General features: G+C 49.2%; 1 protein-coding gene across 1 annotated transcript in view; it reads right to left on the bottom strand.

Annotated features, from left to right (window-relative positions):
* The window catches only part of pde4a (phosphodiesterase 4A, cAMP-specific), a 90323-nt gene that overhangs the window by 136 nt on the left and 77687 nt on the right, over nucleotides 1–12500 (bottom strand). The window contains exons 9-17 of the mRNA XM_056287376.1: nucleotides 11074–11237; nucleotides 10818–10916; nucleotides 10553–10717; nucleotides 9931–10030; nucleotides 8952–9106; nucleotides 8691–8813; nucleotides 4197–4379; nucleotides 111–374; nucleotides 1–68 (exon numbers count right to left, since the gene is read on the bottom strand). The exon at nucleotides 1–68 is cut by the window's left edge and continues 136 nt beyond it. Coding sequence (XP_056143351.1) covers nucleotides 1–68; nucleotides 111–374; nucleotides 4197–4379; nucleotides 8691–8813; nucleotides 8952–9106; nucleotides 9931–10030; nucleotides 10553–10717; nucleotides 10818–10916; nucleotides 11074–11237 — 1321 coding nt within the window. The remainder of the gene's footprint in view (nucleotides 69–110; nucleotides 375–4196; nucleotides 4380–8690; nucleotides 8814–8951; nucleotides 9107–9930; nucleotides 10031–10552; nucleotides 10718–10817; nucleotides 10917–11073; nucleotides 11238–12500) is intronic.

Raw genomic sequence — 12500 nt, 5'->3', positions numbered from 1 at the left:
TCCCCTTCCTCTTCTATTATGTCCTCGCTCTCCTCCTCCACCATGCCCTCCTCTTCTTCCTCCATGTTCTTGCACCCCTCCTCATTTGCCCCTTGGCTGAAGGTTTGGGCTAAATGGTTGGGGGTAGCTTGGCACTGGTGCTCCTGCTCTCCGTCGACGTTGTCCTCCAGCGTCAGCTCGAACTGGAACTTGTCCATGCAGGCGTTCATATCCTTGTCCTGGCCCACCGGCGGTGGGGAGGGGCTCTGTGGGATGGTGCTCTGGTACCAGTCCCTGTTGTCCTCCAGAGTGTCCAAGATCTCCTGGGCGTCGGGGTGCACCAAGTCGCCCCACGTCTCCCACAGAGGATGGACGATGTAGTCGATGAAGCCCACCTGCAGTTCATGGAGAAGAGAGTCAGACTGAGAGACAGGTCGTGTGGTGATCTAGAACAGCGTTTCTCAAACCTCTCCTGGAGGACCACTTGTCCTGTGTGTTTTAGATCTCTCCCTGCTCCAACACAGCTGATTCACATGATCAACTCGTTATGAGCTCCCGAAGCTGCCTAATAACAAAACATCATTTAAATCAGCTGTGTTGGAGCAGGGAGAGATCTAAACCATGCAGGACAAGTGGTCCTCCAGGAGAGGTTTGAGAAACGCTGATCTAGAAGAACTGAACGTACAAGAACATCACTGTGTGAACATCGCAGCGTAGCACAACTCTGCTGGAGAATCACTCGCCATCCGTATGTGACGATCAAGGGATAGTCCACAACAAGGTGTGTGTTAAAAGATTTTTAGCAAAGAACCACCCTCCACTTCATGTTCGGCGGTTCTTTAGAACTTTTCCCCCCTTTTTCTCCCCAATTGTACTTGGCCAGTTACCCCCACTGTTCCCGAGCTGTCCCGGTCGCTGCTCCACCCCCTCTGCTGATCCGGGGAGGGCTGCAGACTACCACGTGCCTCCTCCCATACATGTGGAGTCACCAGCCGCTTCTTTTCACCTGACAGTGAGGAGTTTCACCAGGGGGACATAATGCGTGGGAGGATCACGCTATTTTCCCCAGTTCCCCCTCCCCCCTGAACAGGTGCCCCGACCCACCAGAGGAGGCGCTAGTGCAGCGACCAGGACACGTACCCACATCCGGCTTCCCATCCTAAGACACGGCCAATTGTGTCTGTAGGGACGCCCAACCAAGCCAGAGGTAACACGGGGATTCAAACCGGAGATCCCCGTGGACACAATTGGCTGTGTCTGCAGGTGGGGAGTCGTATGTGTCTTGTTCGCTGCACTAGCGCCTCCTCTGGTGGGTCGGGGCACCTGTTCAGGGGGGAGGGGGAACTGGGGAAAATAGCGTGATCCTCCCACGCATTATGTCCCCCTGGTGAAACTCCTCACTGTCAGGTGAAAAGAAGCGGCTGGTGACTCCACATGTATGGGAGGAGGCACGTGGTAGTCTGCAGCCCTGCCCGGATCGGCATAGCGGGTGGAGCAGTGACCAGGACGGCTCGGAAGAGTGGGGTAATTGGACAGGTACAATTGGGGAGAAAAAGGGGGAACATTTCTTTTAGGGTGTCTCCCCGCCTGCCGCCCAGTGACTATGGGATAGGCTCCAGCATCCCCGCGGCCTGAGAGCAGGAGAAGCGGTTTGCATAATGGACGGATGGATGGATGGAAGAATAAAACTAATGGCTTTTAAATGCATCAGCAGGTCTTTTCAGTTTTTAACCCAAAAACTGCCCTTAACAGGCCTACACTCAGACACCAACTCACCCCCAGAGCCCAATGCCCCTCCCTTCTTCTCCATGAAGAATCAGTTTCAGAAAAGAGGAGGTCAGGATTCAGCCACATTAAAACCACCCTAACAATCCAGTACAACAGTGGGAGTATCAGGTGGTCCTGTGCCCACCCTCTGTTCCTCTCTCATCTACTGTCAACACAAGTCCATCTAGAAAACAACACCTTTCTTTTGTCTCCCTCCACCCCAGGAAGTCCTCTGAGAAGAGGTTTATAATGACCTGCATCACTGCCTACAGACCTGCGGGAACATTCATAGACCCCCCAGCAGATCATGAAGACACCATGTACTCTCCTCTCTCAGCCAGAGTCAGCACATATCAGTGACATGGGACACCTGAGATCAGCTGCTCGCCATCCAAACCCCTGCCAGCGAAACCACCACATCCCCTCAGACCTCAAACCCGAGGCTGAGGAATGTAGTCTGTTCAGATCTCCTTTGGAGAACTGTGTCATTGCTAGGATCATATGATCTCATCACCTCACCATCCTCATCATCACCCTCATCATCTCACCATCCTCATCACCACTCTCATCACCTCACTGTCCTCATCACATCATTGTCTTCATCCTCATCTTAATCACCTCCCATCCTCATCATCATCCTCATCCCCTTACCATCCTCATCATCATCCTTATCACCTCACCACCCTCATCATTATTTCACCACAATAATCACCTAATGATCTTCATCACACTCTCAGCCCTGAATGTCTTCCTCATCCTTGATGACAGCCATCTGCAGCCAATCGGGTGAAGTCTTGGCCCAGAAAGAGATGAAGGGTGCACATTTTCCACCAATCACCTTACACCACATCCTCTGAGAGGTGAAGTGCCAGAAACCTTCATCGATCTGTCTCATGTTTACACTGATATCATCGCAACCATACCTCCAACCAAGTTGTCTGAGTTATCTCCCTATCGACACTGTTCTACATTCATCCTATCACACTGCCTCCACCCTCCATATCTCCGGCTGCTGGATGTGCTCTCCACCTTCTCATAATGGACTCTTATTGAGGTTATCACTACGCAACGAATGGTGTTACACCGGTTGCCTTTGCTGAATATATGAGTGTTTCAGATATTCATATCTATAATAATAATAATAATAACTTTTGAGGTATCGGGGTAGCATAGCGATCTATTCCCTTCCCTACCAATATGGGGACCGCCAGTTCGAATCCCCGTGTTACCTCCGGCTTGGTCGAGCATCCCTACAGACACAATTATCCGTGTCTGCAGGTGGGAATCCGGATGTGGGGATGTGTCCTGGTCGCTGCACTAGCGCCTCCTCTGATTGGGTCGGGGCTCCTGTTTGGAGGGGGAGGGGGAACTGAGGGGAATAGCGTGATCCTCCCATGCGTTACGTCCCCTGCAGACTACCACATGCCTCCTCCCATACATGTGGAGTCCCCAGCCGCTTCTTTTCACCTGACAGTGAGGAATTTCACCAGGGGGACGTAGCGCGTGGGAGGATCACGCTATTCCCCCCAGTTCCCCCTCCCCCCTGAACAGGCACCCTGACTGACCAAAGGAGGCACTAGTGCAGCGACCAGGACTGTAGGGACGCCCAACCAAGCCGGAGGTAACACGGGGATTCAAACTAGCGATCTCCGTGTTGGTAGGCAACAGAATAGACCGCCACGCTACCCGGACGCCCCCACTTAAATCCTCTTTAGGGACTGGCCTTCTATTCTGCCACATATTCCAGTCTTATGAACATGGGTTCTTTATACCTGACAAAACAGGAGAACCAAAATAATTACCCAGCAGAACAAAAACCCAGCAGCAGTGTAGGGCTCGATGACCGCAGCTGAGAAACACTGATGTAAAGTGTAAGTATACTATTTATAACATCCTCTGTGGCATTTATTAGTGGTGTACGAAAATATCGATACGCTCGAGTATGGCGATATTATCTTTTGTGACACTGTATCGATTCTCAAAACCACTATATCGATTTTTAATTATTTACATGTAAAGGTTCGGGACAAACATTTTGTGTTGTGTGTAACCCCACGACCGCTAGATGGCAGTGTTGTAATCTATCGTCAGCCATTTGACTCTTCCACTCCAACCCAACAACGTCAACTGAGACAGGAAGTAGCATAAGCACACAGAACACAGGCCTGTGAAATCCCAATATATCGCGGTTCTTACAGTATCGCGATATATCGCGATATATCGACTCGTAACCCTGTACCGTGATACGTATCGTATCGCCAGATTCTCGCCAACACACAGCCCTGGCACTTATTGCTTTTTTGATTGTATGTGTACAGTCGAAGAAGCGCACCACTGATGACCATGAAGGAGGTGAGGCAACCATACAATAATAACAGACTACTGAACATGAGTGTTGTATGCGGGCACATGTGGAAGTATTTCTGTGTGTTTCCACGTGTTGTGTTTACCTGACTCTTCTCCACAGATGCAGTGTGTTTGTCACACATGGGACTGATTTCCATCCCCCTCTCCCTTTCCTTGTCGCCCTGTCTGAAAAACTCCTCCATGATTCTCTCCGTCCATTGTCTGTAGACAGCCAGGGGCTTGGTGGGGTTGCTCAGGTCAGCGCAGTGCACCATGTTCCTCAAAACCTGCACAATAACACACACAGACACACACACACGTCACATTTCTGCTGCCACATCTTGTGTTAACAGTTAAAAGTCCTGAAGATTGTGGTGTAGCATGAACCCTGACACCCGTGCTGATACTTGGTAAATTCAGTTCCAAAGACCAGAAATCTATTTTAGTTGAAGCAGAGCAGAAAGTGTTGTTGTGTCAGCGCCTCTTTCACCATCGCACAACTGAATAAAACATGGCTTAATGTGGGTTATAGCTATTGATATACTGGCGTGGGAAGACAGCGGCATGAATTCACGTTTGCGGCGGCTTCACCCAATACTGCCCATGCAGTGTCTGTGTCCATGTCTTCGTCTAAGTTTGTCTTCGTTTGATGGCTGGGAGAGCTGACGCTGGATCGGCTGGGAGAGCTTGGTCTGCTGCGTCCTGTGGGCCCAGGGACCACGGCCCTGCCTGGAGCTGTGCCCGAGGAGGTAACACCGAGGAGGGTCTGACAGGATGCGAAAGTGGGGCAGGCTAAGCTAACTGCTAGCCCATGCAGACCGGCAGTTCCAATAACACCAAGGGCGGCCTGGCGGCGGTCTCGCCTTAGCTTGACTGTGTTTTTGGTGTCGTCATGTGGAGTGTGGGGAGGTGTGTTGAAGGAGTCTGGCTGGGAGAGCTGGTGTTGGATCGGCTGAGGGAGCCTGGTCTGCTGCGTCCTGTGGGCCCAAGGAACCAGAGCTGTGCCCGAGGGGGAAACACTGAGGGCGGTCTGACAGGACCGGAAGCGGGGCAGGCTAAGCTAACTGCTAGCCCATGCAGACCGGCAGTTCTGACAGTCATCCTGGCTGGCGTTCGTTCTCCTGGACAGTGATTTTTTTTGTTTAGTTTGGATATATGTGTTCTTGTAGCTTGGATGTGTTTTTGTCTTTGTGTGTCACTGCTGTGGGCTGGGGAAAACCATGTTTCGTTTCGTTTCATGTGCAAACGTGCATGAAATGAAACAACAAATTAAGTGTTTCTGATTCTGACTGGTGTCATATTATTTGTTGGTGAAGGTCTTGGTAGTAACTTTTGGCCATTGCAATTTCACACTCTTTGTTTTTTTTTGTTTTTTTTTGTGGATTTATTTCTCCTTTCTTCTCCCCAATTGTATTTGGCCAATTACCCCACTATCCCGAGTCGTCCCGGTCTCTGCTCCACCCCCTCTGCTGATCCGGGGAGGCCTGCAGACTACCACATGCCTCCTCCCATACATGTGGAGTCACCAGGTGCTTCTTTTCACCTGACAGTGAGGAGTTTCACCAGGGGGATGTAGCACGTGGGAGGATCACGCTATCCTCCTCAGTCCCTCGAACAGGCACCCCGACCGACCAGAGGAGGCGCTAGTGCAGCGACCAGGACACATACCTACATCCGGCTTCCCATCCCCAGACACGGCCAATTGTGTCTGTAGGGACGCCCGACCAAGCCAATAAGCAACACGGGGATTTGAACCGGCGATCCCCATGTTGGTAGGCAGCGGAATAGACTGCCATGCCACCCAGACGCCCCACTTCTTCTTTAAAGTCACTACTACCTGCCTTCTTCTTATGGTGATGGCATAAAACACAGCATATTATTTTCCAGGGAAAGACCTACTCAGGACAGTTACTATTAAAAACAGAACCTACCGGGGCGTCTGGGTAGCTCGGCGGTCTATTACGTTGCCTACCAACATGGGGATCGCCGTTTCAAATCCCCGTGTTACCTCCGGCTTGGTCGGGCGTCCCTACAGACCCAACTGTCCATGTCTGCAGGTGGGAAGCCAGATGTGGGTATGTGTCCTGGTCGCTGCACTAGCGCCTCCTCTGGTCGGTCGGGGCACCTGTTCAGGGGGGACGGGGAACAGCGGGGAATAGCGTGATCCTCCCACGCGCTAATTCTCCCTGGTGAAACTCCTCAGTGTCAGGTTAACAGAAGCGGCTGGCGACTCCACGTGTATGGGAGAAGGCATGTGGCAGTCTGCAGCCCTCCCCGGATCGGCAGAGGGGGTGGAGCAGCGACCAGGACGACTCGGAAGAGTGGGGTAACTAGCCATGTACAATTGGAGGGGGAAAAAAAGGGGGGTAAAAATCCGAAGAAAAAAAAAAAGAGAGAGAGAAACTACTAGTGTTCATGGTTTGGACATCGGTGTAATATTAGATATGGACGTAGATAGAAAGTATCAAGAAGGAGATATGGACATAGAAAGTATCAAGAAGGAGACATGGACATAGAAAGTATCAAGAAGGAGACATGGACATAGATAGAAAGTATCAAGAAGGAGACATGGACAAAGATAGAAAGTATCAAGAAGGAGACATGGACAAAGATAGAAAGTATCAAGAAGGAGATATGGACATAGATAGAAAGTATCAAGAAGGAGATATGGACATAGATAGAAAGTATCAAGGAGATATGGACGTAGAAAGTATCAAGAAGGAGATATGGACATAGATAGAAAGTATCAAGAAGGAGATATGGACATAGAAAGTATCAAGAAGGAGATATGGACATAGATAGAAAGTATCAAGAAGGAGATATGGACGTAGATAGAAAGTATCAAGAAGGAGATATGGACATAGATAGAAAGTATCAAGAAGGAGATATGGACATAGATAGAAAGTATCAAGGAGCTATGGACGTAGACAGAAAGTATCAAGATATGGACGTAGACAGAAAGTATCAAGATATGGACGTAGATAGAAAGTATCAAGAAGGAGATATGGACATAGATAGAAAGTATCAAGGAGATATGGACGTAGACAGAAAGTATCAAGATATGGACGTGGATAGAAAGTATCAAGAAGGAGATATGGACATAGATAGAAAGTATCAAGGAGATATGGACGTAGATAGAAAGTATCAAGATATGGACGTAGATAGAAAGTATCAAGAAGGAGATATGGACATAGACAGAAAGTATCAAGGAGATATGGACGTAGATAGAAAGTATCAAGGAGATATGGACGTAGATAGAAAGTATTAAGAAGTTTGTTTAAATGCAGGTACATATGAGCTGCTGCCGTAAGTGCCAATCCTCCAAACCCAGCAGACACACAGATCATTGATACTGACCAACACCACCTTGCTGAACAAACCGAAATAAAATAACAGAAACTTGTGTGTGTGAATGTTGCATTATTATCAAGCTACTGTATGTAATTGTGCTGTGGTGTTTAATGAAGGAGCCCTATTAACTGATATGAAACACATAACATGCATCACACACTGGGCGAGACAGTTACATTAGTAATTCCATGTTAAAACACACCAACATGTCTGCAGTTGACAAGACATGCACTTGTGTACATGAAATGGAACCAAGCATGGTTTCCCCCCAGCCCACAGCAGCACAACACAAAGACAAGAACACATGTCCAAACTACAAGAACACACATATCCAACATGGGCTAGCAGTTAGCTTAGCCTGCCCTGCTTCCACGTCCTGCCAGACCGCCCTCGGTGTTTCCTCTTTGGGCGCAGCTCCAGGCAGAGCCGTGGTCCCTGGGCCCACAGGACACGGCAGACCAGGCTCTCCCAGCTGATCCAGCATCAGCTCTCCCAGCCATCAAACGAAGACACAAACTTAGACGCAGACGTGGACAAAGACACTATATGGACGGTACTGGGTGAGGCCGCCGCAAACGTGAATTTGCGCCGCCATCTTTCCACACCGGAAGAGGAATTTGGAATTTGAACAGAATTTGACTCAGGTTTCGTGGCTCCCTCAGTGTACTGAACGTAGAATAACAACACAACAATCTTCAGATACAAGTCAATCAATCAGCTCTTCGGGATTTTAACTTCACCTCCATGTACAAATCCATCCATTATCCGAACCACTTATCCTGCTCTCAGGGTCGCAGGGATGCCAGAGCCAATCCCAGCAGTCACTGGGCAGCAGGCGGGGACACAGGGCCCACACACACACACACACACACACACACACACACACACACACACACACACACACACACACACCTAGGGATAATTTAGTACGGCCGAGTCACCTGACCTACATGTGTTTGGACTGTGGGAGGAAACCGGAGCACCCAGAGTAAACCCACGCAGACACGGGGAGAACATGCAAACTCCACACAGAGGACAACCCAGGATGACCCCCAAGGTTGGACTACCCCGGGGCTCGAATCCAGGACCTTCTTGCTGTGAGGCGACCGCACTAACCACTGCGCTACCGTGCTGCCCCATGCACAAATAATATGCATAAAGCTGTAATCAGATATCCATGAGGACAGCGTAAAAACATGCTACTTACAAGGTATTTTTGTCTTGTGTGTTCAGTTGTCTCAGCTCACCTGTATCCGGTCAGTATAGTGGTCCAGCAACAGCACTCCTGAACTCGTCACCTTCTTGGTTTCTACCATTGTCTTGAGGTCTGCCAGCAAACTCATGTGTTTGGACATATCGGTCGCCAAAACCTGGTGACACAGTCAGTATTATCTCTCAAAAAGCAAGACACCCATGAGGAAATGGAGGAAGGAAAGAAGAAACAAATGAACAAAGGAACAACGGAAGGGAAGGTGTGCCACAGCGCCATGTCGATGCCAGACACTCACCATATCAATGACAAGTTTCCTTAGGCTCTGTCTCTGCCTCTTGCTCAGGTTCTGGAAGATGTCACAGTTCTCCTCATGGAGCAGCTTGAAGCCCACAGCCAGATGATGGTTTTCCAACACGGACTCATCATTATACATCAGCGCCAGCTCCGAGTCTGGAGGAGGCAACAATATGGGCCAACACAAAGCGACAACCGCTCATTACCACATTCATTTTTATTATTGTTGTTTGTTATTAGCAATATATCAGATGTTTATCATATCAGGATAAACCTCTTGAGATGTATCATCTTGTTATATCATCGGAACATGGGCACAGGTTCAGTCGGATAAGTTGGCATTGTTACCATTTATCTAACTGCTCATATGTACTTACGCATACAAATTCTAATTTTCAGATAAAACTATAGACCAACTGGGCGTCTGGGTAGCATAGCGGTCTATTCCGTTGCCTACCAAAACAGGGATCACTGGTTCGAATCCTCCTGTTATCTCCATCTTGGTCGGGCGTCCCTACAGACACAATTGGCCGTGTCTGCAGGTAGGAAGCCAGATGTGAGTATGTGTCCTGGTTGCTGCACTAGCACCTCCTTCTGGTCGGTCGGAGCACCTGTTGGGAGGGAGGGGGAACTGGGGGGAATAGCGTGATCCTCCCACGCGCTACGTCCCCCTGGCGAAACTCCTCACTGTCAGGCGAAAAGAAGCAGCTGGCGACTCCACATGTATTGGAGGAGGCATGTGGTAGTCTGCAGCCCTCCCCGGATCGGCAGAGGGGGTGGAGCAGGAACTGGGACGGCTTGAAGAGTGGGATGATTGGCCAGGTACAATTGGGGAGAAAAGGGGGGGGGGGAAATCCAAACCCCCCCCCACCACCACCACCAAAAAAAAAAACCCTATAGACCAACTTCCTGTTCACACATGCGCTGCTAATACACCGTGTATGTTGCTTGGTTTGCCTCCATCTGTAAAGTAAACTCACTGGTGTTGATAAGAAACTGGTTTGACACTCCTGGATGGTCCACATCATGGATGGCTGCAGCAAACAGTGCAGCGAGTATCTCCAGATCTGTGAACACCGCCTAACAGAGACAGACAAGAGAGAGGAACAGAGATAGGTGGAGTCCATAACAATTACATTCTGCTGTGCATTAAAATGTATAATACCAAAGTTAAAAAGGGGTATGTATAATATTTCACCCTTCCTGAAGTTTATTATGCCTAGTAAAAGCCAGCTGAGTGGCTCTGACCTTATATGAAGACCTGTGAAGTTCAAACCCCCAAAAATGTAGCATGCAGTCGTAAGCAAACAATGCAACTATTGCAGCAAACTGACTCTAGTGAAGCTATTGGAAAACATTAGATGGCAAAAAAACACTGAGTATCCACTGCCATTCTCCTTGAATTTGGTTGTCTGGTAAATTTTGCTGTTGTTATTCACATCATGGAACAAAAGGGTGAAGCACTCGGGTAGAAATTTTACCCTGTATATTGTGCCCCCAGGCGTTCAGTGAAAAGTGATTGTGGTAACCCTGTTAGCAAGATGGCATTACACAATACAACAAACGAGCTGTGTTAAACCTCAGCGGCCAGTGGTTTCTTACATCCAGAGCCGGTGTGGACAGCAGGACATGGGTCGACTGCGTGACATCTGCAGCATGGAGGCTGTTGTGGTAGGCCACGTTGGCATGGTAATGGTCCTCCAGGGTCATCACGTAGGTGACGAAAGTGTCCACGGGAATCCGAAATGTCTTCAAAAGATCCCTCTCCTATAAGAGAGACAGAGAACCCAGCTCACGGTTGGAGATGACAGCCCGTTCAACATGCTAGCACGGACGCAAAAATCACAACATCTCCGTAGCGCCTCACCTGGAAGATGGCAAACATGATGCAGCTAAGAGGTCGGTTATTGGAGAACTCTGCCACACGAAAGATATTAAGGCCCCACTTGTTTAAGTCGTCCAGCTCCTGAGAGATCCAGCGGAAAACACAACAAATCAAAATGCACATCCTTCACAGCGATCCAGCAGTTTGCAACATGTGATTTTCTACCACAAATCCGCCTGACAGCCCGCGGTCTTGGTTGATCATTAGCAGGGCTAGTGTGCATGCCGGCGTCATTTACCCTGGCTAGTGCGTCCTCCTGTTCAGTCTTGACGCCGAAGCGCGGCAGGGTGGAGTTCGAAAGGCTGGAGCTGTGAGTAAGCTTCTTCACCCCGCTGATGTGACACATGGGCTTCTCCCTCTCCCTCAGCGTCGGGGAGGGGATCTCCACGTCGTTCTGCTTATCTGGAAGTCGAAGGTAATGGTTAAGCCAGGGCAGCAGGTAACCCAAACAACTGACGCCATAACTGATTGATCACTGACACACTGATCTGCCAATGAGTGCTTTGCAATCATCTCTACTTCCTCCAACCCCCGCTAACAAATATGGAGAGCAGCTTTGTCGCAACATGTTAGATTGATAAAAAGTCAGAGCTGGGGCATCCGGGTGGTGTGGCGGTCTACTATGTTGCCTACCAACACGGGGATTGCCAGTTCAAATCCCCTCGTTACCTCTGGCTTGGTCGGGCATCCCTACAGACACAATCGGCTCTGCACAACTGCAGTCAACTGACTTCCGGTTTCTACTGCAGCGGTCATACAGTTTCCTGTTTGTTGGTGTGTGCTATTGACAATGGCATATTTTTGGCGATGCCTGCAAGATTTACCATTTTCCAATGGTCATTTATCCATGGTAAATCCTGCAGGCATCGCCAAAAATATGCCATTGTCAACAGCACACACCAACAAACAGGAAACTGGTGTGACCGCTGCAATAGAAACCGGAAGTCAGTGGACTACAGTTGTGCACAGAGTGGATTGGCCGTGCCTGTGGGTGGGGAGCCAGATGTGGGTATGTGTCCTGGTCACTGCACTAGCGCCTCCTCTGGTCAGTCGGGGCGCCTGTTCAGAGGGGGGGGGGGGACTGGGGGGAATAGAGTGATCCTCCCTGGGGAAACTCCTCACTGTCGGGTGAAAAGAAGCGGCTGGAGACTCCTCATGTATCGGAGGAGACATGTGGTAGTCTGCAGCCCTCCCCAGATCAGCAGAGGGGGGTGGTGCAGCGACCGGGACGGCTCGAAAGAGTGGGGTAATTGGCCAAGCACAACTGGGGAGAAAAAGGGGGGAAAATAAAAAATAAAAAGTCAGAGCTAAAGGAAAGAGTAATGGTGGAAAGGTGCTGTTAGGGAAACTAAACCAGATTCATGTTATCCTGAACAACAAAAGGGGAATGTGGTTTTTATTTTCATCCCTAAACTCAAATCTGGCCTTCAGGAGTGTCTTCTATGGATTAAATTTTGCGGAAATTCAAACTTTCAACTTAACACAGAAACCATCAACAAACACATTTACACTTAAGTAAGCTACAGTCACCTTACAATTACAACTTCATTTATGCAAAGTGAAGTACACCTGAGAGTACCTCAGACATTACAGCTGCGTCCTGCTGGAGCGCAGTTATCTTTGTCTAGTTACTGTGCTGATGTGATACTGAACTGGTTTTAGCAG

This window comes from Lampris incognitus, chromosome 10, assembly GCF_029633865.1.
Source record: "Lampris incognitus isolate fLamInc1 chromosome 10, fLamInc1.hap2, whole genome shotgun sequence".
NCBI classification, from domain to species: domain Eukaryota; kingdom Metazoa; phylum Chordata; class Actinopteri; order Lampriformes; family Lampridae; genus Lampris; species Lampris incognitus.
Note: the sequence above shows the minus strand (reverse complement) of the source record. Positions and strands in the feature narration are given on the sequence as shown.